A 24,823-nucleotide genomic window follows, 5' to 3' on the forward strand; every position below is an offset into this window, starting at 1 on the left:
GAAAGAAAAAAATAATTCTGCATTTGGTAACTTTTTCTTGAAAATGACAGAAGTAAAATCATCAAACACAGGGTTTAACGTTGAGAACACATCCTGAAAACAGATGTTTTGTTTCAATGTCAATTACTCAGAGTACCGAATTAATCTAGAACTTTATCATGATTAATAAACTACTGTCCCCCTAGCTAAGCTGACTGCACATATAGTGGTTTTGATGAAGGAATTTAAAAAGTCAAGTTCTAAATCAATTTTTCTAAATAACAGCAAAGGAAAACACTGAGTGTATGTAAACAGAGTCCTGATTCCCTTATGGAAGTTCCCAGGCTCCCTGCCTGTCCCTGAAGTTAGACAAATTTTGCATTTATTAAAAAAAGAAAGGTAAATAATCTGCTTTTTCAAGACTCCAGACTTGTGCATTTAATACCTATTGCCAAAATGTATGCTGTGCTCCTGTCATACTTAAAATAGCTTTTTCCTTTACCCCAACCTAATACTATTAGCATAGCTAAATACCAAAAGTAGCTACAGATACTAACCAGTAAGGATAATTCTCCTCTCACAAGACAGACTTGTGAGGGCTGTAGTTGTCTTAATAGAGCTATTTTTCAGACGATGTCCTTCATCACATATTAGGAGGTTAAATTCTATAGCCTGAATTTGATCCAAAGATCGGAGTAGCATCTCGTAACTGATTATCAAAACTGAATAAAGTGGTGAACCAATGAATTCTTCTACTTTGTGGTCCTGCAGGTATAAAAGAAAGCATATCATACAACTATTTCTTTTGAGATCTCTCATCATATTCCTTAAACATCCAGTGTCTACAGAAATTTTTCTAGCATGACACAAGACATCTACTGTCTCCTCCATGAGTTTGGATTATTGCTTCTTTCCTAATTTGCAAAAGAAATATGGGATCTGATACAGCAATTTAGACTTTTACACCTCATTAAAAGAAAATTTATTACTCTTTTAGGCCTTCAAATCCTTTGAGCCACATTACTGTGACAGTGAAAAGCACAGGTTCCCTGTAACAGCTCCCCAGTCCCAGCATTTAGGGAAGCTTCAAATGAATAATTAAAGCCAAGATAACAAAGAGGCAGAAGTAGCTGCCTGTACCTTCGCTTTGGGATCTCAAGCTGTAGGGTGCAGTCATGTGGTCCAGTAGGAAGTTACCACATTCCACTGACCTAAAATTTGTCTTGTAGTTTTGAGCTGAATACGGTATTAACTTTTTTACAAGCCCTTAACATTTATGGGTTGCCCAACAAGTAAGGCCAACTTGGGACTCAGAAAACAGTGCCCAAAACAAGCCCCAAAACCCATGCCTGTCTATTGGGGAATAAATGCAATTGATTTCTAAACCCTGTATTAGTGGTCAGAAAATGGTCGTGAGCCTCTTTACCCTTACAAACCCTTCAAACCCTCTTCCTACAAGAGACATCAAGACTTTTGTTGAACTCCTAAATTAAATAACCAGAACTAAGTCTGCTTGTTTGTACCAAATGTGATGATAAGGAAAACCAACAAGAGCTGCCCATATGATTGCACTTGAGTCTGAGCAGAATAGGACTTGCACAGTTCTGGTCCTTAGAGACAAAACCAGCTTTCAAAAGAGACGCAATAAATGAAAAGGTCACTGTAACGTGATGGGGAGCTTCTTCCAAAAAAATTTCCTAGAAATACTTACATTTCTGTACAAACTTGTGAATGTACTAGGATTGTTTACTTGTCTCGCAATTATGCATAAAAATGGAAAAATGTACTGTGGGTGCGTCCACTCAGCTCCAGCCACTCACTCCCTGCATGCTCCTTCCTGTTTCCTAATGATGCTCACTACCTAAGCAGGCTATGGACCCTTCAGACAAGCTGAAAAACCTCTTTAATTGTGAAAGCAAATCAAGCTAGAGACTAAGAAGGTATTTTTATTTCCAAACAAGATCAGTTACCAAATACAGACAACTAAGTCTGGAGCCAGATGGTGTAATATACTGTAAAAGTAGCACCACTTAATTATCACAACCTTTAGAGCCTCCTAGCAGGTAATTGAGATGAATCTGTGGGCTGAATCTGGCACATTAATCTCACAAAGTACCTTGTGGTAGATCAGTCCCCACATGCTGCTCAGGATGAGGCCCAGCACATGCCGAGGGAAGCAAGGAACAGTGAGGAGCAGGTAGCAAGGGCAGGCACCCATTTCCCCAGGTGTCTGGATGGGACCCAAGCATTCCTGTTGTTTCTGTAGTTAACTGACAGTTTCAAAACAGCAGCAGTAAATTTCCCAACACAGGAAGAAAGACAGAGAGGAGCCCTGTGGGCAACGCCCAATGTTGTCCCTGCCCATTATTCAGGCTCCACATTGCAGCCCTGCAGACAGATGAGATGGCTCTCTGACCTTCTCTTGGGATAGTCAAGATCAGAAGATGCCCAGGGTTCATAAATCATTTCATTTTCCTACACTTGCTGGGTGTAAGCTGAAACTACGGGGAAAGTGATGGGGCCACAGGGGAACTGTCTCCAACAACCCTCCCCTGGTAAATCATCAACTCTTCTGGACACAGGAGAGTCTTGACATATTATAAGCCCCCTGGAGCTAAACATAATATATGCACTGCTGTATATAATAACAGCAGTGGATGATGGACTAAAAATTAAAATAAATTTACAAGCTAATTTAAAGTAATTAATTTATCCTCTTAAGTGGTTGCAAGATATATATGTATTATAGCCTCCATTTTCACAACTACACAAAGTGACTTGAAAAGTTTAAGTGAGTTGCCAGGAGCTACATATGGAGAAATTGTCAATCAGTATTAGAGCTCTATAATGTCCTAGACTTACTCTTCGAACAGACCCTTCTTTGCACTAGTCCAAATCCAATATAGCTGGTAAAGTGTAAATTAAATGCTGAACCATGAAGCAATGGAAACCATGATTTAATTAATTCTCCAGATATTTTTACTTAAAAATCAAACCAGAACAACCGCAGTAGAAGTGATATTCTGCAAACAGATAAAGGAGTTATTCTCTCAAACACATCTCAAATGATGATAACATGGATTAACAAGACCTAAATGCAACCTTTGTGGGGATGTCTTCATTTTAAAAGCAGTGCCCTCTACATGACATTTGCATTTTAACAGAAGTATTTAATAATGTCCTGCCTTTTGAAGAGTCTGTTACTGAAGGGGTAGGATCAGTTCGAGGTGCTTCAGTGTGAAAGTGAGGAAAACATACCTAACACATTTTAAAAAGTCTGCCAGTTCTTCGAATGTATTCCTTCCAGGCAAGAATAGAAAAAACCTTTGAGACAAGCTCTTCCTTTTAAGTTATATGGGAGAAATAACAGTATGGTAATTGCTGTTTTTCCAGAGATGACAGTCAGTAAATTATTTTGAAATACCTCATTATACCTCAGGCAAGTCATATTGTGTCTTCCTTTTGCATGACAATGTTCCCTTGTTATTTGGGAACAATCTTAAAAGCTGCTGAGTGATCTCAATCCAAGTGGCTCCAATGAGATGAGTAAGAATATCAGTTATTTAAATTAAAAGAAAAAGAAAGCTACTGATATTTGGGGTCATAGTAACTGTCAGCAAATTCAGGTTTTATCCTCTCAAGATTATTCATAAAAACTGCAAGATGATGTTCAATTATTTCTAGCTACCTTGTCAGGTAAAATTGTTGCCATATTATCTTTTGCCTTGTGTCCATTTCTTTTAAAACCTTCCATAATTCTCATCCTAACCTACATTACATTACAGTTCCTGACAAGTCAGTTTGCTTCATTTCCACATCTCGAAACAAGTAACTAAGAAAAGCAAATGATGGAAAGAGCACCTATTACATGTAGATTGTCCTCAGTGGAAGATGAGTAGGTTCAGTAATTTCAAGGGTTTGACAATAATGAGTGGAATTCAAAGAAATAATGATTGTTACAAAATTTCATACACTCTAAAAAAGAGTTTAGAAACAGTCTGAAAACTTCCATTTCATCTGAAATATTCGCTCTTCCATACAGATAATAAGGATAATGAAAGAAACTAAAAGCGAATCTGGTTTATGTAAGAATCAAGTTATCTTTAGAATGAAATACAATTTGTTTCTTCAGTCTACTTGTATGGAACTATTAGGTTAAAAAATAACTTTGGAAAATAAATATCTTTTCAAAACCAAAGACAAAACCCTAAAGGTATACCAAGGAGATTAAAAGATAAAATACTTTGTCAGCACATGGGATTCATCCAGGCCCTACAGCAACCTGGGAATGCCATCACCACTGGGAACAGCTCCACTATAGGAGCGACAGGGATCAGCATCATCAGCTTCTTTATTAAGATTTGTAATTGCCTGCTTTCTTCTAGAGATAAGAGATATCCACATTATCTAACACTGGGCCCCTAGGCTTGGTAACTCACGTGACTTTAAACTATCCCGACATAAACCTAATCATTGACAGTGACAGTAAAGGTAATAACCTTCTGGAGTAACCTGAAACACACAGATGAAACAAAGAGGAAAAATGTTTCAGTACAGAACAAAAGCAACTACCAGAGAAACAGAGTACAAGTCAGTCAAGGTAGATGCTCCGGTACATAAAGCAGGGAAGGTGGGCACTTTGATAGACAGCAGAAAGCTCTTCCTTGAACTGAAGAGGCACATGGAGCAGGTGTCACCTCTTACATCTTCAGAGGTGAAGGCTGAGGGAAGATAAGACAGACATATGCTACACAGGCAGGTGAGCTTGAGTTAGGACCTGGTTACTGACAGCTAAATGCCCATATAGACAATTATCTGAAGGAGAAATAAAGTATTGCAAATAAATATTAATAGAGAATTACTAGTTTTGGTCTCTGGTTAAAAAAAAAAAAAAAAAAAAAGAGGAAAAAAATCACAAATCCAATACTGTGAGCCAAATATGACCTAATCCCCTTTCGGAAATAAATCTTACCTGATCAGCTGCAAAGACTTGGATCCTTTCACTTCCCAACCATTTCTGAAATTCTTTTTTCCAGTTTTTTACCAGGCTTCCAGGGGTGACAATAAGCGCTCGCTTTAGTACAGGTTTGCATCCATAGACCCCTTGACGCAGAAGAGTCCAGACAAGCACAATGCATTGCAATGTTTTTCCTAAGCCCATTTCATCAGCAAGAATAGCTCCAAATCTGCCACTGACTCTGTAAAATATAATTAGGCAGTGGTAACAATTTAAAAGACGTATCTATAATTATTTACAGCTGGTTGAGGGAATTGCTTCTTGTATTTGTTTTCTGAAGTATAAAGAACCTATTTATACTTATTATGCTGTACTGTAGATTTTCATTCAGTTATGCCAGAAGACCTTAGAGTAAAATTCATAATTTTCTAGATTAATGCTTTAGTCCTCCAAAACCAAATAAACTATATATAAATATTATCCAATATTTTAAAAATTTGAATATACCTTTGAATAGGAATCTATGATTTGAGAAAATTATTTTGAAAATACTGCTGTATTTTTTCAGCAGGCTGGTACAGCAGCTTCTTTAGTCTAAATGCCTGAATTATAAATTATATGAATAGTTATGAATTATATGAATTATAAATCCCAGAAAGCAGTGTGCTTTAGCACAGGTTAGATTGTAATCCATGTTCACAAGACTTAGTATTTGCAGTAGAACCGACAGGCCTTTTGGTGCAGCAGCTTCTCATCACATCTAGCAAAGTCACAGCAAGCGTTATGCTACATACAGATCACAAAAAACAACCTTTACTGGGGGAAAATTTCTATTATTAATTAACTGGATAATTGCTCAAATCTTCCTATTCAAATTGTTTAATTTCGAACATGGGCATGAAAATACTACAGGTACTGAAAGCCAAAAGGATAATTATTGTCTTACCTCATTCCCATTACACATTCATATAGAAATATAATTCCTTCTTTCTGATGCGGTCGTAGATTATTTGCAATGTATGGATCCACAACTACATCCACCACAGGCAGACCAGCCTTATTGAACGTCCACTGATGACTTGCATTTGGTCTCGGCATAACCAGAGAATCTTGAAGTTGAAAACATATGCAAGTATTGCACAAAACCACTATTTTTAGTCTGTTAACAAAGATTATTATTTCTATAACTCAGCTACAGAATAAAGTCAATGATCTAATGATTGTTAAATATACTGTTTAATATACTTACCATTCTCAGACAGAAAATGGATTTACCAATGGAGCATCTAGATAGCCTTCTAAATAAAAAATCCTTTCACAGAGGTTTCCCAAATAGTTTGCACTTTCATCAAAGGTAAAGGTGAAAAACTGAGAAATCTGAGTATTTTTTTTAACATGAGGTGAAACTTCCTACCTAATAAATGTTGCGACATGACTTTGAATGCATAGAGTTAAATCAGAGGAAGTTCTAAAAGGAAAGTTTAAGAAAAAGAACATAAACAACGAGCTACATAAAGTCTAGACACTACATTTCAAGGGGATACTCTTGTAGCTGCCCAGAAAGACTTCCCTGCCTGAGAAACACAGATAAAAAGACAAGAATCTGTTAAAAAAAAATAGGGAAGGACGGTGAGTGAGCTGACAAAGGCTGCCACAGTGCATCAATAAAAGAAGCTGACAGGTTTGAAGACATACAGAGGCAAAGAGAGCATGAAGTTTGGGATATATTCTTTGGCTACATCTAAATGATATTTTTGCTTGCCATAATTTGTTTACAAACTCTAATGTCATAATTTTGCTAGATAGTGTCCATACTGGGTTGCTTATATGGATGCCACACGTCCTCACTGAAAAGTTGTATTGTCAGTGGACAGAATGAGAAAGCAATTCATAGCTGCTGGTATTGCTATGTCACCAGAGCAGATCTATACTGATAATTTATTCATGGGAATAGGTTGGTCGATGGCTTGTATAATTCAGGGAGATATTGTATCCTACTGACAAAGGGCTGAGTTCTGATAAATGACGTCAAATCACATGCCTGTATAGATAAGAGTCAGTGGTGACAAAAAGACAACTTTTCTGACAAAATTTTGCAGCCTCAGAGATGGGGAAGAAACATGGCTCAGAAGAGCAATGATGAGCTTAGAAATCATACGTAGAAGACATGGCTTTACATCTTTGTTGCTGTGCCCTGTTCTGCTGAGCACAAGGATAAATGGCTTCCCATTTTGAAGAACCTGCAGTTTAACCAGCTGTTGGCATAGACCTCAACATGAAAACCTCTGAATGCTCCAGTCCCAAGGTCCAGGTCTAGGAAAGTATCTCCGTTACTTCTGAAAGAGCTTATGCAACAAGGCATTAAATAAACTACACAATTCTCCTGTGTAGGCAACACTAATGACTGAGAGTCACACACACACACACAACTGGTGTGTTGAGGGCTCTCCGTACCAGGCAGTGTAGGGAAATCTCATAGAAGGTACTTAGATCCACCAGAAGGAGAGTCTCAGGAGACAAAGAACTAAAATAAACCACAGCTTTTTGACAGACTAGTGCAAAAACAACAAAGAAGTTAATCTGAGCATTGAATATATCAGGTCTTTGCCAGATTTTACATTAGGAAGCTAAGGCAGTATCATCTTGCAACCACAGGAAGGAACATTCTTAGATACAACATATAAGTTGAATTCAGACCAGAAGCTGGTGTTTACAAGGTTGCTCTTACAAAAAGGCCAATGATATCACTAATTACCACTTGATTGAGATTTCATTGTCTATTTACATAGCAGCCAGGTAGCAGCTTTTGAAAGTCCCGTAGTCCCAGGATATGAGGTAAGAAGTAGGATGGAGGTGTAACCATAGTAAGAACGTAAAGCAAACTTGTATTTTTTTAAAATATGCATTGCTCTGCTTAGTAACATTTTTTTAAACTCCTTTCTATCTTCCATCTGAAAGACAAAGGCATCAGCAAAATATAACTCCTAAATGGTTTGTTATTGACAGACCAGAGAGCGTTTCGTATTTAGATAAGCAAAGCCACTTCCTGCAGCTACCAAACGTTTACAGGAACCCTCTTGTACAACTGCTTAACCAGCCTGTTTCTATGCAATTTGTGACCTCTCAGGGCTCTTCAGCACACGATACTTCAAGCATCATAAAACAAAACTTTTATTCTGAAATGTATCCAGTTAGGTTTGGGCAGTGTAGTTCCACTTGCTGGCTGTGAAGGATCAGGCGTTGTCAGAAGCAATTCTTTGAATCTGGCTTAACCTCTCTATTACTGATCCTGCACTGTAATTACTGTGCTGTCATATTATGTCAGTGCTTCACTGACCCCAGTGGGAAGCTGGAACACACATAGAACTTTCAGCACGTGTCAGACTGTTTCTCTGATCAATGTACTCTTTTTTTTTTTTTGGCAAAACTCTCAGAAACCACCCTAACTTGTTTCTACAGCCATCTGTAACAACTATGAGAAACTTTATGCAGTGTTGAGCATTTCACTTGTAGAAACACACATGATAAAATCCTAACATGATATTGATAGAAACACTATAATCGTACATCAGAAATACTTTAGTAATACATTGCGGAACAAGAAAATTTTGATTACACATTCAACTTTTTTTGAGAGCCAGAGGAGGCTTAAAGAAACTTAAAAATCTGAATCTTACTTGAAGCATTTGGATCATGGCGAGGTTTGCAGCTTTGAGAATCTTTGAGCTTATTCTCTTTAGTATTGAGTTGACAGACACTTTTGAATGGTTTACAGAATGGTTTCATGTTAGTTTGAGATAAAGAAGTTTGGTCTGTGTAATGAGTCCCTATTCCAGCCTGAAAACACCTGCCACTGCTGAAGTCATCTGCTGAAATTACACCCATCACTTCAATTTCTTTTCCTCCAACCATCAGTGTTTGGCCTTCATCAAGACTGTCTAGCTCTTTAGATTTATATCCAGTACCTAAAATAATATAAAAAATTAGCAATTAGGACAAGACAGCAAATACTACTTCTTTAACATCTGCAGGAAGAAGAAACAAAACTGTCAACAGGTATTTGATTCTTAAGCATTTGAATTGGTACACATATGAACTCAAAAAGCCTTTCCCTCCTTAATAGAGCTTGACATTTCAGTGCTAATAATCACAATTAGATACCAGAATATGCGAGCAAATATTCTATCACCATCCCCCACAATCAGTTCTACTGAATGTCAAATATCCATTTAAGAGAATTTCCAGAAACAGCCCCATATCATAAAATCTAGCAGTTTGCTTTAGTTTTAAACTTGCTCAAAACTAATGATCATTCTGGGTTCATTTTCCTTCCTTTCACGGCCTGACAAACACCAGTAGCCTCTTTGGCTGTTGATCTAGACAGAATATTATATTTTAAAAATCATTCTAAATTAGCTTTTTACAATTAAGGACTCATATGTATCTGAAATCTTTACTTCTACATATGCTCTGAAACATATATGCCTGATTTTTGCCAGGATTTATCAATCAACTCAATAGTTCTCCTTAGGGACTCCATCGGGTGGGCATTCTCAGAGGAGCTACCAGGTACTATTGGTCTCACTACAAAATAGAGCTGCAGCTGCAATTTTCTCTTAAGATAAAGATGTAGGAAAGAATGGTGGTTCCTTCTTTTAAAAAGCATTCTAGTAGGTGAAGCTCTCACATAAGGAATGGGAGACATATAGTTTCTTTTCTTAACTCTGGGAGGTCAAAGCCACATTTCTACATCAAAATTAGAAGGAGGAATACTGTTTACCCCAGTTGTTGAACTTGTGCCACTTTGAATAAACAGGATTGGATCCTTAGTTGGGCCAAAACATAAAAAGCATGACTGTGTAGACCAGCGGCTAAAGCACTTACCTGTGAAAGAGCCAAAACTCTCCAAGGTTTTACACATATTTTATCCAACAAACACTACATATAAATAGTGCTGGGAGCTGTTTGCAACGCTCAGGTCTCCCATTTCTAGGAATGTGCCTTTCGCAAGGAGTTGGAGTGTGGAGATCTGGATTTGAAATCCTTTAAGAGAATAAATTTACTGAGGTGTTTCATGGTCCAAGCAAGTGCTGAAAAATAGTCTGGCCGAAAGGGAAAGGGGGATATTTTTCTTCCCCTCCCCTAAATGCATGAAAAAGCACACTGTGATCCTTATTTTGACAGAAGAACACTTGCTTTCAGGAAAAGGCTAAAGATGCCAGAACACAAGAAAATGCACATACCTTCCTAAAATCAGGTGCCTGGAAAAGGCACTTATGACCTCTCCTTTGCTCTGCATTTTTGTTTTCTGTTACCACCCCTGCATAGCTTCAAGCTGAGCATACTGAATACAGGTGTATCCCTGTGCAGGATCTTTCAAATTCCACTCTGAAGACTCTAATTCTAAGATAGGATGGGCTTTAAGGGTAGATGGGAACTTAGGAAAGGCAAAAAGCAAACCTTCAAAGCTCAAACATTTAAGCAGCTGACAGAAATAACTGTTTCATAATATAAACCAAGGAACAAGAGAGTGCTTCCTAAATTGTCTGTAATACATGATTAAGGAATTAGGACATTTGCAGGGGAGAAAAGCAAGATGTTCTGCTGCCTTGAAAATAAGCTACAGCCTATAGTGGTTTTAGGTTCCCATGCCCCTTCTTAGATCCAGCCCTGGACCTAAGGAAAAAAAAATAATCTTTCTTTGCCTTTTTTTCCCATTTAAAAATAATAATCCTGCATGCTCATTCACATTCACTGTAAACTTCCTAGTATTAAACGCAATTCTGGAGGTAAGCACCACTACCAGACCTTCCCTTCTCACTCAATGGGCTTATAGAATAATTGCAGAAATTTAAAACTTACAGTGCTTAAGTTGATCAATTTGTGGTTTTCTTAGAATCAACACGCATTGAAAGCAACTCTGAATGGGCAAGTCAGCACCAATGCCACTGGTATCATTGTGCTCCCTGACACTACTAAACACAGCAAATATATACAAACATATATAATACTTTTATCAGCGAAAATCAGAATAGCCATTTCTCTACTGTGTTTTCTGCTAATTCAGGAAGACAGAACTAGAAAAAGACACAAGAACAGGGTAGTGGCGGATGCATTCCAGGCATTACTCTCTTTCTCTCTGCCTTTTTCGAAAACAAGCAAGCCTGTACATATATTGCTTTGCTATAAATAAATTCAAATTAACTTCTAAGTTACAGACTGATTTGCAAATCAAAACTGCCCGGTCCTAACATGCTCACAATGCCACAACTCTAACAACAGAGCAGAGAAGCCATCTTAGCCCTAAAATCAATCAAATTATATTTTTATAGCAACATTGTCCAATCCTGCTCCCTTACAAAACATCTTTGGCTCAGTTTGCAAAGCTAATTCTTGCTTTGCTTTCAGTAAAAAATGACGGCTTCAAGCTGACTGCAGCCTATAGCTTGCAAGTCTTATTTTTAAACTCTGATAGCAACCCAAACTGAGTCTTACAGCAGCAGCTGCTGCTAAAACTACAAGACTAAAAATTGCTACACAGTTGACTTTGGCTTGGCTGGAAAATGTTACTACTTGCTTGTCTTTCCAACAAAGATAATATTTTTCGCTCTTTGGCCGAAACATAAAGACTCAACTTCCAACATTCTCGGCTGCCATACTACTGACTGGAATATCTACAAGGAACTTACCTGCATACTTCCCCACAATTTTAACGCCTGCCCCAATGCATTTTGTGAGCAACCAAAAGCAACTACTCATCCCTCATTTGGCAGCTCTGCTGAGTTAGTACAGCCATTTGTTTCCAGATCTCTCCTTGGATTAGCAGTTGGTGTTTCTGTGAATCATGTTATTCAGCCTGCTCCAGCCTCCCCCATGCATCTGCCTTACATGTAAGAAAGATAAAGCTTTCTTGTGGTCTCCCCCCAGTCCCCTCTAAAAAAAAAAAAACCAAACACCAACCTTTTTCTCATTCTGTGGTTGACATTGGTATGGAGAACTGTAAATTATCTAAAGAGCTGTGTCTCTGTTATTCAAAGCACAATAATTTTAAGCCCGTTGTTCACTTACACAAGTATGCAAATCTACAGTACCTCTTCCAATGTCTTTGCCTTCCATATCTTTCAATATTACTGACTTTCCTTTTGTAATAAGAACAGCATCGCCTTCCCACTTCTTGTGCTTTTTCTTTGATGCCTTACACCACACAACACTGAAATATTTCACACGGCACTCAGGTTCTTCCTGAGCTGCTGCTTCCTTTGCTGTCCCTGATGCTGGCAAATACAATGCATCTAAAAGGGAAAGAAAATAACAAAGAATATCTCAGGTTCTCTTGGCAAACTGTACAGTCATTTGCATTTCAAACAAATCAAGGACCATCTATGCATTTCATCTTATATACACAAAGTGGTGTCTTTCCTGTCCTGGGCTGCTGATGGTAAGTTTGAACTGAGACAGAACAGCACATAAGGACTCATCCTGAAATAGGAACCATTAAATTATTTTAGGAAAGCATGCACTTTCAGGAAAAGACATTGCTTGGTATGAGTGAGCTCCTGATTTGACATACAAGGGGATGAGTGTGGAGAAAGAATAAAAGGAAAGGCTGAGGAAAAAAGAGAAAAAAAAAAAAGACCACAGAAGAAAAATGAAAACAGTGTCCTGGTGAGATGGCTCTGGGCAATGTTCTGGAGGCATGGACAGGAATACAGAGCTCGGGGAAGGGGGCAAAGGAGGCCAGGAACCAGATCTGAGACTGAAATAATTAGTACTTAATTGTAGAATAACCATAATTATAATAATGCAAAAGATTATTTCAACTCCTTTCCTTATACCCTTTAAAAATAAGTAATTGTGCAAATCTTGAAACAGACCATCTCTTGAGTTTGCAGCAATGCTGTTACTAGGCTTAGATGGATTTAGATTTGTCAGCAGATACCTAATCATAAGTATCACAGACGTAAATAGCAATAGGAAATACTTGGGTTTATAAGGTTAAGAAATCAGAATAGAACAGACAGCAGTTGACTATACTATTGATTAAGAATAAACACATGCTTTCAAGAGTTAGCCATCTGACATAAGTAATGGCAGATAAGTCCCCAGCATTACCTAAAAGAATATCTGTAGCATTCCTTTTCGGCACATGCACAGCTTCAAAGGGAGAATCAGACTAATTTTCATTAAAATACCCTTGCATGCTGGTTAAAGGCTTAAATCAGTTTGCTCCTTAGATTCCATCTGGGATTCAAAACTATACAAATCTGTTACAAAAAAAGTGCTTATGCCACAGACTAACCTTTCCAAAATTTGCAAGTGTGCTGGTATTTAAAGGAGAAGCAGCAAGAGTAAGTTTTTGCTCCCAATAATGGTCCAACAAAGAGGCAACTTTATCACTTATACATCAAGCCTACATATTCTTAAAACAGTGAAACACTCATAAATTACATGCCTAAAATAAGTACAATTTTTCAGACTAGCATTTACTAAAAAGCTACTATTTAAGTGAAAAAAGCTTTATTTATTGAACAGAATTTTCTTCCCAAACCTCTCTAGAGGACTTATTGTCTGTATAGAACTCTGTGCTAACACAGCACCTAACATAGATGGGATTTTCCATAGGTGGATGTTTCCTCAGGGCATCAGCCTGCAACATCTGTAGCGTTTCATGTGACAGATGCCCCATCTCGAAGGGGTAACAGGGCAGCTCCTGAACACTGGTGCAGCCCAGAGGGATGAGAAAACAGAACAGAGCAGCTCTTTTTGACATGTAGGGGATTCTTTGTAGATGAAACCTGGGAAACCAGCCAGAAAGCAAGAATAAATCCTTGCAGTTTTGCAAAAAGGTACAAGGGCTCTAGTGGATCTTCAGTAACCACAAGCAATACGATTAAGAGGAGTGAAGGGAGGTGGGGAAGAAAGCAAGCTTGTACACCGCTAAAAATACAAAAGACTAGTTTGATTTTACATTGAGTTTCTAATTGTAAACTGATTTAACAAAATAAATACAAGATTCTTTTCTGTTTGCTTTTCAAACTGATTCTCTTAATCAGCAATTTCTTTCCTCGTACTAAGATTTTAAGTAACTGTTACTGCAAGAACTGGAGACTTCATTGCAGAACTTCCTTCTCTCCTGAAGGACAGCCATCCATGAACAACCACCCACCTCCTCGTCTCCTCCACTGACCTCCCACATGGGTTTAGCGACCCCTGAGATCTGTTTTATGGTCATTGCTCTTTTACTCAGGGAGTCCGACGTGGCGGTGTCTGAATCACCAGTAAGTTAACTTTCAGGTCAATAACAATCCTTCAAACTTTTATTATCCCTACTTCATTAAAAATAATAAGAAAACCAATAACTCAGAAGGAGATCTGGAAACAGCTAGCATTTTGTAATAGTGACTTTTGCCAAAAAGGATTTCCAAGGCAACCTGCCCCCAGTGAGAAGCAAACTAGGCACCAACTTTCCATACAATACTACCATGTTCCTATGGGACAAAAGAAAAACAACAGCCTCTGTGATACTCAGATTTCTTCTCTCAATTTGTCTTCTGAATTATTATAATCTCTGTTTATAAAAATATCCAATAACATTTTGTTTGTATGCCACATAAAGTATTTTCTTTTTACCTGTAACTACAGAATAGTTTCAGATGAAAGTGCTAAGGTACTTTTCTTTTTTAAAAAATTAAACATTTTTATGTAAAAATAATTACATCCTCTCAAAATTATCTTCCACAGAATTCCCTTGAATAGAAAACCTGAACCTGTTCACCAACAATGCTGATTAGGTACTTTCATTCAGCCTTCTTTTTACCTTATATATATATTTTTTTAATTATTCAGCATCACACCTGTTTAACTTCAAAGATTTATTCCAGTGCAATAGCAGAATATCCAAATTTGATAAATATAGTGTCAGGAACTTTCAGAATTGAAATGAGGCGGGTATGTTACGCATGGCGATTAAGTTCAGTGATGCAAGGGTACAGAGAACAACAGTGTCAACAGCAAAGCCCTTGCTGCTCACTGACCATAGACAGTATCTTAAATAGAGCTGGGTTTGCTGAGACCCTGGAAGATAAACTGCAACTGTAAATTCTGAGCTCTGCTGTTAATCAGTTGGTACTGACAATAATGAGTAACAGGAACTACGTGTACACCACAGTATGAGAAAGATCAGGAAAGCATGCCCACTCATTTCTCCCCCTAACAGCAAACCGCCCAGCCCAGGAGTGCGGTTTTCTTAACCATGAAGAAAGTCCAGCAAGCAGCATGTCTTTCCTCCCAGAATGAAGGGCTTGGGGACTTGAAATACATGGCTAATAACGCTTTGAAAAGCTTCCATAAATAAAAAAGCTTTCTCTTGCTGGTTGAGAAAGCAAGGGCTTAAGTTTCAAGATATAAAGCATAACCTAGGAGAAGTTTCAGCAGCCTCAGGAAGGTGATGATTTACAGAAAGCGGAACAAGATCCAGGAGAGGGGACGGGGGAGCGTTCCAATGGCAAACTAGTTTAACCAGTTTCTGATGGGCAGGATTTAGAGAAAATGCATCATTTAGTGATTAAGTGCATTAGGTTACTCCCAGTGCACCAGGAAAGCAGCTGTGTTATGAAAGATTAAAAAAGGTAACTCAAATGTGCATTTTGAGTATAGTGAGCACTGTAGCTTGCAGCACAGTATGTACAGGTGGCCATACGAGCCAGCGATGTGCCCAGGTGGCCAAAAAGGCCAACAGCATCCTGGCTTGTATCAGGAATAGTGTGGCCAGCAGGACTAGAGAAGTGATTGTGCCACTGTACTCGGCACTGGGGAGGCCGCACCTCGCACTGTGTTCAGGTTTGGGCCCCTCACTACAAGAAAGACATTGAGGTGCTGGAGAGAGTTCAGAGAAGGGCAATGAAGCTGGTGAAGGGTCTGGAGCACAAGTCTGATGAGGAGCGGCTGAGGGAACTGGGGCTGTTTAGCCTGGACAAAAGGAGGCTGAGGGGAGACCTTGTCGCTGTCTGCAACTACCTGAAAGGAGGTTGTAGCATGGAGGGTGTTGGTCTCTTCTCCCAAGTAGCAAGTGATAGGATGAGAGGAAATGTCCTCAGGTTGCACCAGTGGAAGTTTAGATTGGATATTAGGGAAAAATTCTTCATGGAAAGGGTTATCAGGCATTGGAACAGGCTGCCCAGGGAGGTGGCGGAGTCACCATCCCTGGAGGTGTTTAAAAGGCGTTTAGATGAGGTTCTCAGGGACATGGTTTAGTGCTAGAGTTAGGTTAGGTTATGGTTGGACTCGACGATCCTGAGGGTCTCTTCCAACTGAAATGATTCTATGCTCCGGTGAGCAGGACACCAGCCACCGGGCCTGAGGTGCAGTTCATGGGTGGCCTGACCCCATCCAGCTGCAGGCTGCTCCCAAAGCCCACGGGCTCACCTCTCCTTCCTTCCCCCTGAGCTCACTTTTCCTTCCCTCTCCCCCTCTGCTTCTCATCCGCCAGCTGCAGACAAGCCAGCTCAGTGAATTCCATCCAAAACTAGAGTCAGTGCAAGCAAGGGATAGGTGGAGTTTGGAACAAGGAGACGGGGAGGCTGCCCTATTTTTTGTGGAAGCTCTTGTTAGGCTGGGGTGATTTTAAAACCATGGGACCTGCAGAGTTACTCCACACCTCCACAGCTGAACTTCCACATTGTAAGTGTGTATGGAACGAACTACACATTTCCATCAACTGTTCTGTATCTGCTGAATAAAAAGCACTGTTGAAATGCAAACACTGCAATTTAGAGAAGACAACTTCGATTCAAGTTGTGCTTTTTGGTGTTAAGGAACCAAAAAGAGAAGTAGGCAGAGCCAAAAATCAGGCTTGCGGTAGAAGGAGTTGGGCTCTGAATGAGTCAGAGCCGGAGCTCGATGGCAGCGCTCTGCTGCCGCCACCCCCAACACCTGCATGGATGTGCTCTGCACAGCCAGCCTCATCTCCACCTTCTGAGCACAGGAAGCAACCAAAAAGCTCCTCAATCAAATTAAGTGAAAAGTCATGGTGGAAGAAAACAGCTGATGACAACGAGGCATTGCAACATTAAAGATGCCAAGCAGGTGAGCCCAGAAGAGCACACAGAGCAACCCAACCTCCTGGAAAACAGAGCCCACTCCTTTTCCCACATCCTTCTAGTTGAACTACTCTAGTTGAACTACTGTGGTAGTCTTAAAGATAGTCAACATAAAACTACTATAATTGTTATGCTGTTCCATAGAATTTTACAGAATGGAATTCAGCAACTGTTCTCCATGTGGGTAGTGCTGGGGCAAGGAGAGATTTAGGAGGAACAAAAGACATGGAGGCAATTAAGCTTTTGAACTGGATCTGTTTGATCACACCCTGCAAGACAAACCCAAATCAATTCTGAGTTTAGGACTAGTGGAGGACCCAAAATCAGGCAAATAATTTTTAGTGGACAAGTCAGCAAAGACAAAGCAGGAGCTAAAGCTCGGGTCGTCATACCATTTTCCCTGAAGTCTCTTTGCTACTTTCTGCTCTTCAACCTGAAAAATTTTCAGTCTTTCAGTTTCTTAGCTGTCAGCAAACACATGCAAAACTCACTGGGCAAAACACTGCATGCCACTATATTAACGGTCTATAATGAGTTTAGTGACCTCCTAAAGCAGTCATTCACTTTATTATCCCAAAGGGTAAAGATAAGAGTTTCAACCTTGCCTGCCTTACACAGATGAAAACATCAAATTATACGGAATAATCTGTTTAGAAATGTTAATTTGCTCTAAAAGCCGAAAGATTAACATCTACAGCCCTGTGGTACAAAACTATGTCACACCCCCACCCCATCCCCTAAACCCCAGCTTCCATTACGTGAATGGTTTTAAGGTTGTGAAGTCAAGCAAAGTTTGGAGATGTCCAAAATAAGACTGTTCCAGTGATCTGCTCCGCTCCATTGTGCATATGCATTAATGATAAACTCTTTAGAGAAAACATGCTGCACTACATCGCTGCAGCATCTCTTTCTCATTCGGGGCAGAGAACTGAGCTGCTGGGCAGCGGCAGGAACAAAGGGGCGGCTGCTGCCTCCACGACGCCTCAGCTGCTAAAGGTGTGTGAGGAAGGAGGCCGAGACTGCAAGGACAGAAAGTCCACCCTTGTGGTTAGATAAGCACTACAGTCCCTTAGAGAACTGGATTTCACTTGCATGTCTTCTAGAGTTCCTCTGTGATGTAAGGAAAGTCATTTAACCCCAACTTACCAGCAGTAAACATTTGTCTGAGCACCTGATTGGTGATTCGGTCTCATTTGTAGTAACAGTGAACACTCATGTGTGCAAATGGAAGTTGTGGTTTGGAAACATTAACTGTATGGTATACTAAAGCACTGAGATAATGCAGTCCTAGCTGAATCAGGCTGCACCTTCAGAAATAACGGGGCTTTTGGTTTTATTCTCTCTGTCCCTCAGCTCCTGCATTATCTCCTAGAAAGTGCAGATTATACCAACCTCTTATCTCACAAGGATGTTGTGAAACATCATTACATCTGTGAAGCACTCAGATGCTATCATGATGGGCACCAGAGAAAAAAAAAACACATTAGTTAATTAATTCAAAGTAGTCTGAATAGTGTGCTGAAAACAAAGGATAAGTCTGTAACTGAACAAAGAGGTAGAAAGAAAATACTGGCTAAGTGGACACACACAGTCCATTCTGTGAACTGGAACGGGCAAGGAAGCCTACAGAAATACAATCCATAATCATGTAATGAAGGACTATAGCCAACAGCATGAGAAGGCTGGATTCAGGTTGCACATATTTGCAAGTTTTGGGGTACTTGAGTTTGTAACCTTAATTTTATTTTCAAACAGGAACCTTCTATATACGATAGAGATGGTAGATGTACTTAATTTGAACAAGTAGGAGCGATCCTCTCATCACCATTTAATGAAACATTTACCTCTTAAGGGTATCAACTCGAGAGAAGGGAGGATGGAGAGCACACACTTCCAAAATTATAGCTCCATGGCAGAAAACTGTTCTTCCTAAACTTCTTGACTGCCTAAAAATCCAACTGACTCCAGCTTGCACTGTAAAAATTTAATGAACTAAGCTGAAAGCTGCTGTCAAGTCCACAGAAATAGATGTGCAAGCCCTATTATCAAAGGAAAAAGCAGCATCATTGGGAATTCTGAAAGGCTGCAGGCATCATTCAGTGCAGTGAGCCAGATCAGCTCAGTAAAACACTGGAGCGCGTCAAATGCCACCCAAACTGACTTGTTTACTACACTTCTTAATACTGCCATCCACACGGAAAGTTGTTTTGATTAGTTTGTCAAGTAAAGGCTCTTTTACTCCAAAATGTAAATGCAAAAATTATGTCAGAAAGCGACACTTATACTTGGGTTCTGTAAATGTTGAATGTTATTGCAAGAAATGATAGTCTAAAAGGGATACAAGTGGGAAAATTCCAAATATTTAAATTACCAAAAAATCCAAATTACTGAGAAATAGTTTTTAGACCATTAAATAATCACAGGCTAATTGTAGCCATCTCAAAAAGCAGTCAGTTTTTCAAGCAGTTTGCACAGAAGTAAGTATGCATCCTTTAGTGTTTAAATGTTAATAGAAGGTAAATAGCTAAATCCATATGCGGTATTTTGAAAATACATAGTCTGGTATTCTCTAAGCATTTGCTATTACCTCTACTGTTTTTTATTAAAAATAAAACTATATTTCTGTGATGTACAACATCTCTGTTCCTAAAATGCAAATACTTTTAGATCTGTAACAAACAGCAAGCAGGCAGGAAGGGATTTATTAAGATTACATATCCTTCACATTAACATCTGTTTTAGCACATAGTGGAAGGAAAAACATTTTTAGTGTACTGTTTGTGTTTGTTAATGACCATGTTTGACTTCCCTGGATTATAATAAAGAGTCATTAAAGTAAAAATAATTGCTAAAACTCATGCCCACTGTCATAAGCATGAAACACAATAAATTCCTAAATTATTTAAACAGGAGTGTTTAAAATTTATGACATTACCCTGGAAAGAAGCACACAAAGGATGAGTCATTTTTTGAGGATTTTCTTGTGTTATGCAGCAATGATTACTTGCAGAGTGGCTGACGGAATATTTGGAAAGGGAAAGAGTAATCTTTCCAAATCAAGTTACATAACTTTGATGTACATAAATGCAATCCATTCAGTAGTTCAAGCAGAAAACCAATATATATGGCCTAAGCACAAAAACCTAGAGTTCTATTTGTAGCTCTTACTAGTAAATCAAAACTGGAACAGGGAAGAAGAGGGAAGAGGAGAAATTCATTCTTGTAGAGGTAAGTGGTGCTTACTGTGCTGCCTTTGCTCGTTCTGGATGTGAGAAAATTGAATACAGTTTAAATTGCATAGAAATTCCATTGCAAATTAATAAGATGATTCCATGAGGGAGCTGTACGTTCAGAATGCCTTTAACAGAGCCTACTTTGTGTCAGGTCTGCCTATTTTTGGTCGTGAGCTGACCACTTATGTAAGGAAACGCTAGAAGACATGGAGATGTGACAGTTTTCCACCAGCAGCCTGGGTCCACTTGCTGTTCCCAAGGGGCTGCTTCGACCCTTGATAGTACCTGAAAGCCCAAGCAGCACACGAGGCTCTTCTGGTCAACCTACCGCATGTGTATCGCATTGGTTACGTGTGCACACCTACATATGTACATAGAATCATAGAATGGTTTGGGTTGGAAGGGACCTACAAAGGTCATCTAGTCCAACCCCCATGCCATGATAAGGGACATCTTCAACTAGATCAGGTTGCTCAGAGCCCCGTCCAGCCTGGCCTTGAATGTTTCCAGGGATGGGGCATCTACCACCCCTCTGGGCAACCTGGGCCAGTGTTTCACCACTCTCACTGTAAAAAATTTCTTCCTCATGTCTAACCTGACTCTCCCCTCCTTTAGTTTAAAACCATCACCCTTTGTCCTGTCATAACACGCCCTTCTAAAAAGTCTGTCCCCGTCCTTCTTATAGGCCACTTTTAAGTACTGAAAGGCCACAATAAGGTCTCCCTGGAGCCTTCTCTTCTCCAGGCTGAACAACCCCAGCTCTCTCAGCCTGTCCTCACAGAAGAGCTGTTCCAGCCCCCTGATCACCTTGGTGGCCCATCTTGCTATACAAAATATATTTAACTTCTGGACTGTTGAAAAACATCTTTAGCACCATCTTTGAAGTTCACTTAGGAATCACGTCTTTTCAAATCTCAACTACAGAAAATTAGCAGATACAGTTATATAACAAAACCTCTTCTGAAAGGAACAGATTTTATCGAGCAGAAATAATTGCAACAACCAGCAACGGCTAAATTCCCTAAGCAAGCTCAGTTCAGTTCTCTTCTGCACACCCACTATGCAGCACTCTGAATCACAGAGCTACAAACCGTATTTTCAAGGCTATTTCTGGTATTTTCGCAGAACAGCTGGGCCGTTACCTATCCAGCTGTATAGCCCAAGAGCTCTGAAATCCTTACCACCACGAATGAAGAGCAGAACTGCTCGAGGTCCCTATTGTCATCTGCCACCCTCTCTGGATCTAAACAACGTGGCCTCCTCACTGAGGCAGCCTGGCCTGCTAGTGCCAAAACTAGGCACAAATTTCATTGCTCACAGCTGAGAAATCACTGCTCTACTCTCAGGACTGCAACGTGCCCAGGCTGCACAGGCTCTTCTAAGAGTTCAGTTGGGGATTACGTCTGAAGTATAACAAACCTGTACAAAAAGATGACCAAATTCTGTGTTTCCCAATGACTTATGGATTAGGAAAACCTGAGTGAGGTTTTAGAGGAATGGCCAAAGACCAGCTTGGTGCCAAATTTCAAGTACTTTTTCAAAAGCACAGCAAAACTAGAACACTACAAAGGAAAGATCGTAAAAATTCAATACATCCAAATCAGCGTATTCTCCCTTCAGTCTGGTTCACAGAAAAAAAGCTGAGCTACTTCAAAAACACATAAACAAACACAAATGTATATATAGAACACACACATTATAGCCTGAGGAGAAGTAACCCAGTGGTTTGGCCCAGCTGGTAATTGAGGCTACCACTGTCACCTGGAAATCCATCATGATGTTCAACCTACCAGCAAAACTTCCTTACAATGCAAAACAACGAAAACATCACCTCAGTGAAACTTGCAGAGTTTACAAGTAAAAAATAATGGGTTTTGGCTTACACGTGCACCCCTAAGTGAATGCCGTGACAGCGAATGTATCAACTGTAATAGTAATGTTAAAAATACCAAATTTTACTTTTGTATTTCTGGTACGTGACTCCACAGAATGATATTCTTAACAGTATTGACAAGTGGGCTAAGTAAAATTTACCTCCAAACTGCTGCTGAGTTATTATAAATTACTTTCACATTACATTTTCAGTAATTAATAATAAATACAACTTGAGACTACTGCAACAGATTTTATCTGATACAATAGAAGAAATAAATGTAGTAACTAGCCACAGGCAGTCCAAAATCCCTCCTCCCTATCCTTAAACTAGATAAACATTTTTTTCCTATTGTTTCACTGTTAAAGAAAAAAAATTGTAATTTATAAATTGATTTACTTATTTCAAGCATGCAGAAAATTCTGAGCTCTAAAAACAGACATTTTTGAAGAAGCATTAGCAATACAGAAAAGGATCGTACAGAGTAAGCAAATGGCGACACACAGAATATTGTAAACAAAATGACTGAGCCTTAACCAAACTGGGTCCTGACATCAACCAAGTATGGAGGGGCACCATAATCCAGAGGAATTATTTTTTAGCTGACATTTATGTTAAATTATACTAATTATTGCGATTATGCTAACTATGGATGAAAATCAAGAGCCAACAGGAAATGGCCAGGAAACGATGACTTCTTTTTTTTTAAATTATACTTGCATACATAAAATATAAAAAAAAAGTAGGATTTTTCAAGTCTTCAGTTTGCTAAACAGCAAATAGAAATTATAAATCATGTGGAGTAACTGATTAAGTATTTGATGAAAATCGTATTATATTCTTCTTGTGTGAACAATACAGAGTCAACAAGGTGTTATGTTCACTCAGACATGTCTGGGTACATCAACAAATCGTTCTGTGCGATCACCAGGATAAAAGGGCGTGAAATCCCACAGTGCAGAAGAAAGGCAGGGCGGCGGGAACGCCGAGCTTTCCTTGGGTGCTCTGACCCTCATCCACTCCCCCTTACACAAGAAGCACAAATGAGGTTTTCAACTACTTGCACTGAACAACTGTAGGTTTTGCAAGAAAGGATCCACAGAGACCAATTTTGTTGGCTAGTCTTCAATAAAACTTTGGGAAATTATATCTTTATTATGGAGGAAACTTCACCCAGACTAACTGGATGCCATTTAAGAGCAACCATCACTACACAGCCAACTTGGCTGACACCAAGGCAAATGCTTTCATTTTTAGCAGAGATAAAACACAGAAACATCGGTCACAGAATTACTGAAATTCAGTCATGTGTTAGACACCTAGCTACTACGGTAAACATCACGCTTTTTTTTAATCTAAGACTTAGACAATGAGATTTCTCAAATGATTTAAGACCTGGATATTTGAAACCAGAATAAAAGCATGACTTATTAGGAATACATACTGAGAAGCTACGTTTCATGTATTTTTAAACCTTGAAAAATGCTAAAAGGCATTCTTTTCAAAGGCTTCTCTTTATTTTCACTTGCAAAACAGAAAAGTAATCAACATCCTAGGAAAACAGCACTTTATCATCTTCATGAGTAACCTTTTTATGATTTTACCAAAGTTAAAATTCACATGAAACCATCCTAAAGCACTCAAAAATAAGATACAAGGAATTTTAAAAGACAGCTTCGCCAGCCAGCCTGGGTACCACAATTCTCTATTTGCTCCTCCCATGTAGAAACAACTCTCTTTTAATTATTAGCAACTTAATGGCTTTGCCTATTGGAAATCCAGTGGACACAAAGTCTGCCCAAAGAAGATAGTATCCAAGTTCCAGTCAATGCATTTCCTATTGTATAAGGGAAAAAAATCCCAAGCCATAAAATGTGTAGAAATGTAAACGAAAGAAAGGCATTGAAGCTAGTGAGGTGGAGGGTGAGAGAAAACAGGAGTATGATACATGAGATTAGCTATGAGTAATTTCTCCTCGTCTTGGACTACAACTCTCTCCTACCATTTTTACCTGATAAGAATTCTGATCTAAAGCAAGCACCACAACTGAGAAGATTCCACAGGAGCCAAAAGCTTACTTAGGAAGTGAGGAGGGACAAAAAAAAAAGCAACATAATTAGGGAGCAACCAACAACATTATAGACTGATCATTAGACAATTACTCAGATAGATGAAGTTACACAAAATGTCATCACAATTATCACAAAGTTATCATAGTTAGTTTTTTTTACTCTAATTCTAAACATAAGTCCGTAAGTCCATTGGGAATTAAATTACTCCAGGAGCCCGTTTATTTCAGCTCTCCTAGTAGAAGGACATGAACACGTGGTAGAAATTTGTCCTTGCCTAAAATTACTCTGCTTGTACTACGTACGTTACAAACGTGCAGACATGGAATGGCACTGCCAGATGTACTAAAGGGAGTAAGAGGACAAGAACATGGGTGAAGGAGGGAAGGGCTTCCTACCATGCCTTTCACACATGCTAATGAAATCTCATTTGCTGGAACAGTAAAAATTCATAGTACTTTCAGGTCCACGAGAACTAGCCACAGCTGTGGTGCATGTAAGCACATTAGGAATATATGGGAAAAACCAGGAACAGGGACTGAGAAGTGAGAAGTCTGACTCAGACAGGTAACCTAATACTGTAAAGCAGATGTGGGGAAAGAAAGAAATACAGA

At 39.1% G+C, this 24,823-nt stretch overlaps 1 protein-coding gene across 1 annotated transcript in view; it reads right to left on the reverse strand.

Moving 5' to 3' along the window:
• The window catches only part of RAD54B (RAD54 homolog B), a 63,253-nt gene that overhangs the window by 11,067 nt on the left and 27,363 nt on the right, over nucleotides 1–24,823 (reverse strand). Inside the window, exons 4-8 of the mRNA XM_065628644.1 lie at nucleotides 12,028–12,228; nucleotides 8,614–8,901; nucleotides 5,883–6,045; nucleotides 4,952–5,177; nucleotides 537–744 (exon numbers count right to left, since the gene is read on the reverse strand). Coding sequence (XP_065484716.1) covers nucleotides 537–744; nucleotides 4,952–5,177; nucleotides 5,883–6,045; nucleotides 8,614–8,901; nucleotides 12,028–12,228 — 1,086 coding nt within the window. The remainder of the gene's footprint in view (nucleotides 1–536; nucleotides 745–4,951; nucleotides 5,178–5,882; nucleotides 6,046–8,613; nucleotides 8,902–12,027; nucleotides 12,229–24,823) is intronic.

This window comes from Caloenas nicobarica, chromosome 2 (genome assembly GCF_036013445.1).
Source record: "Caloenas nicobarica isolate bCalNic1 chromosome 2, bCalNic1.hap1, whole genome shotgun sequence".
NCBI classification, from domain to species: domain Eukaryota; kingdom Metazoa; phylum Chordata; class Aves; order Columbiformes; family Columbidae; genus Caloenas; species Caloenas nicobarica.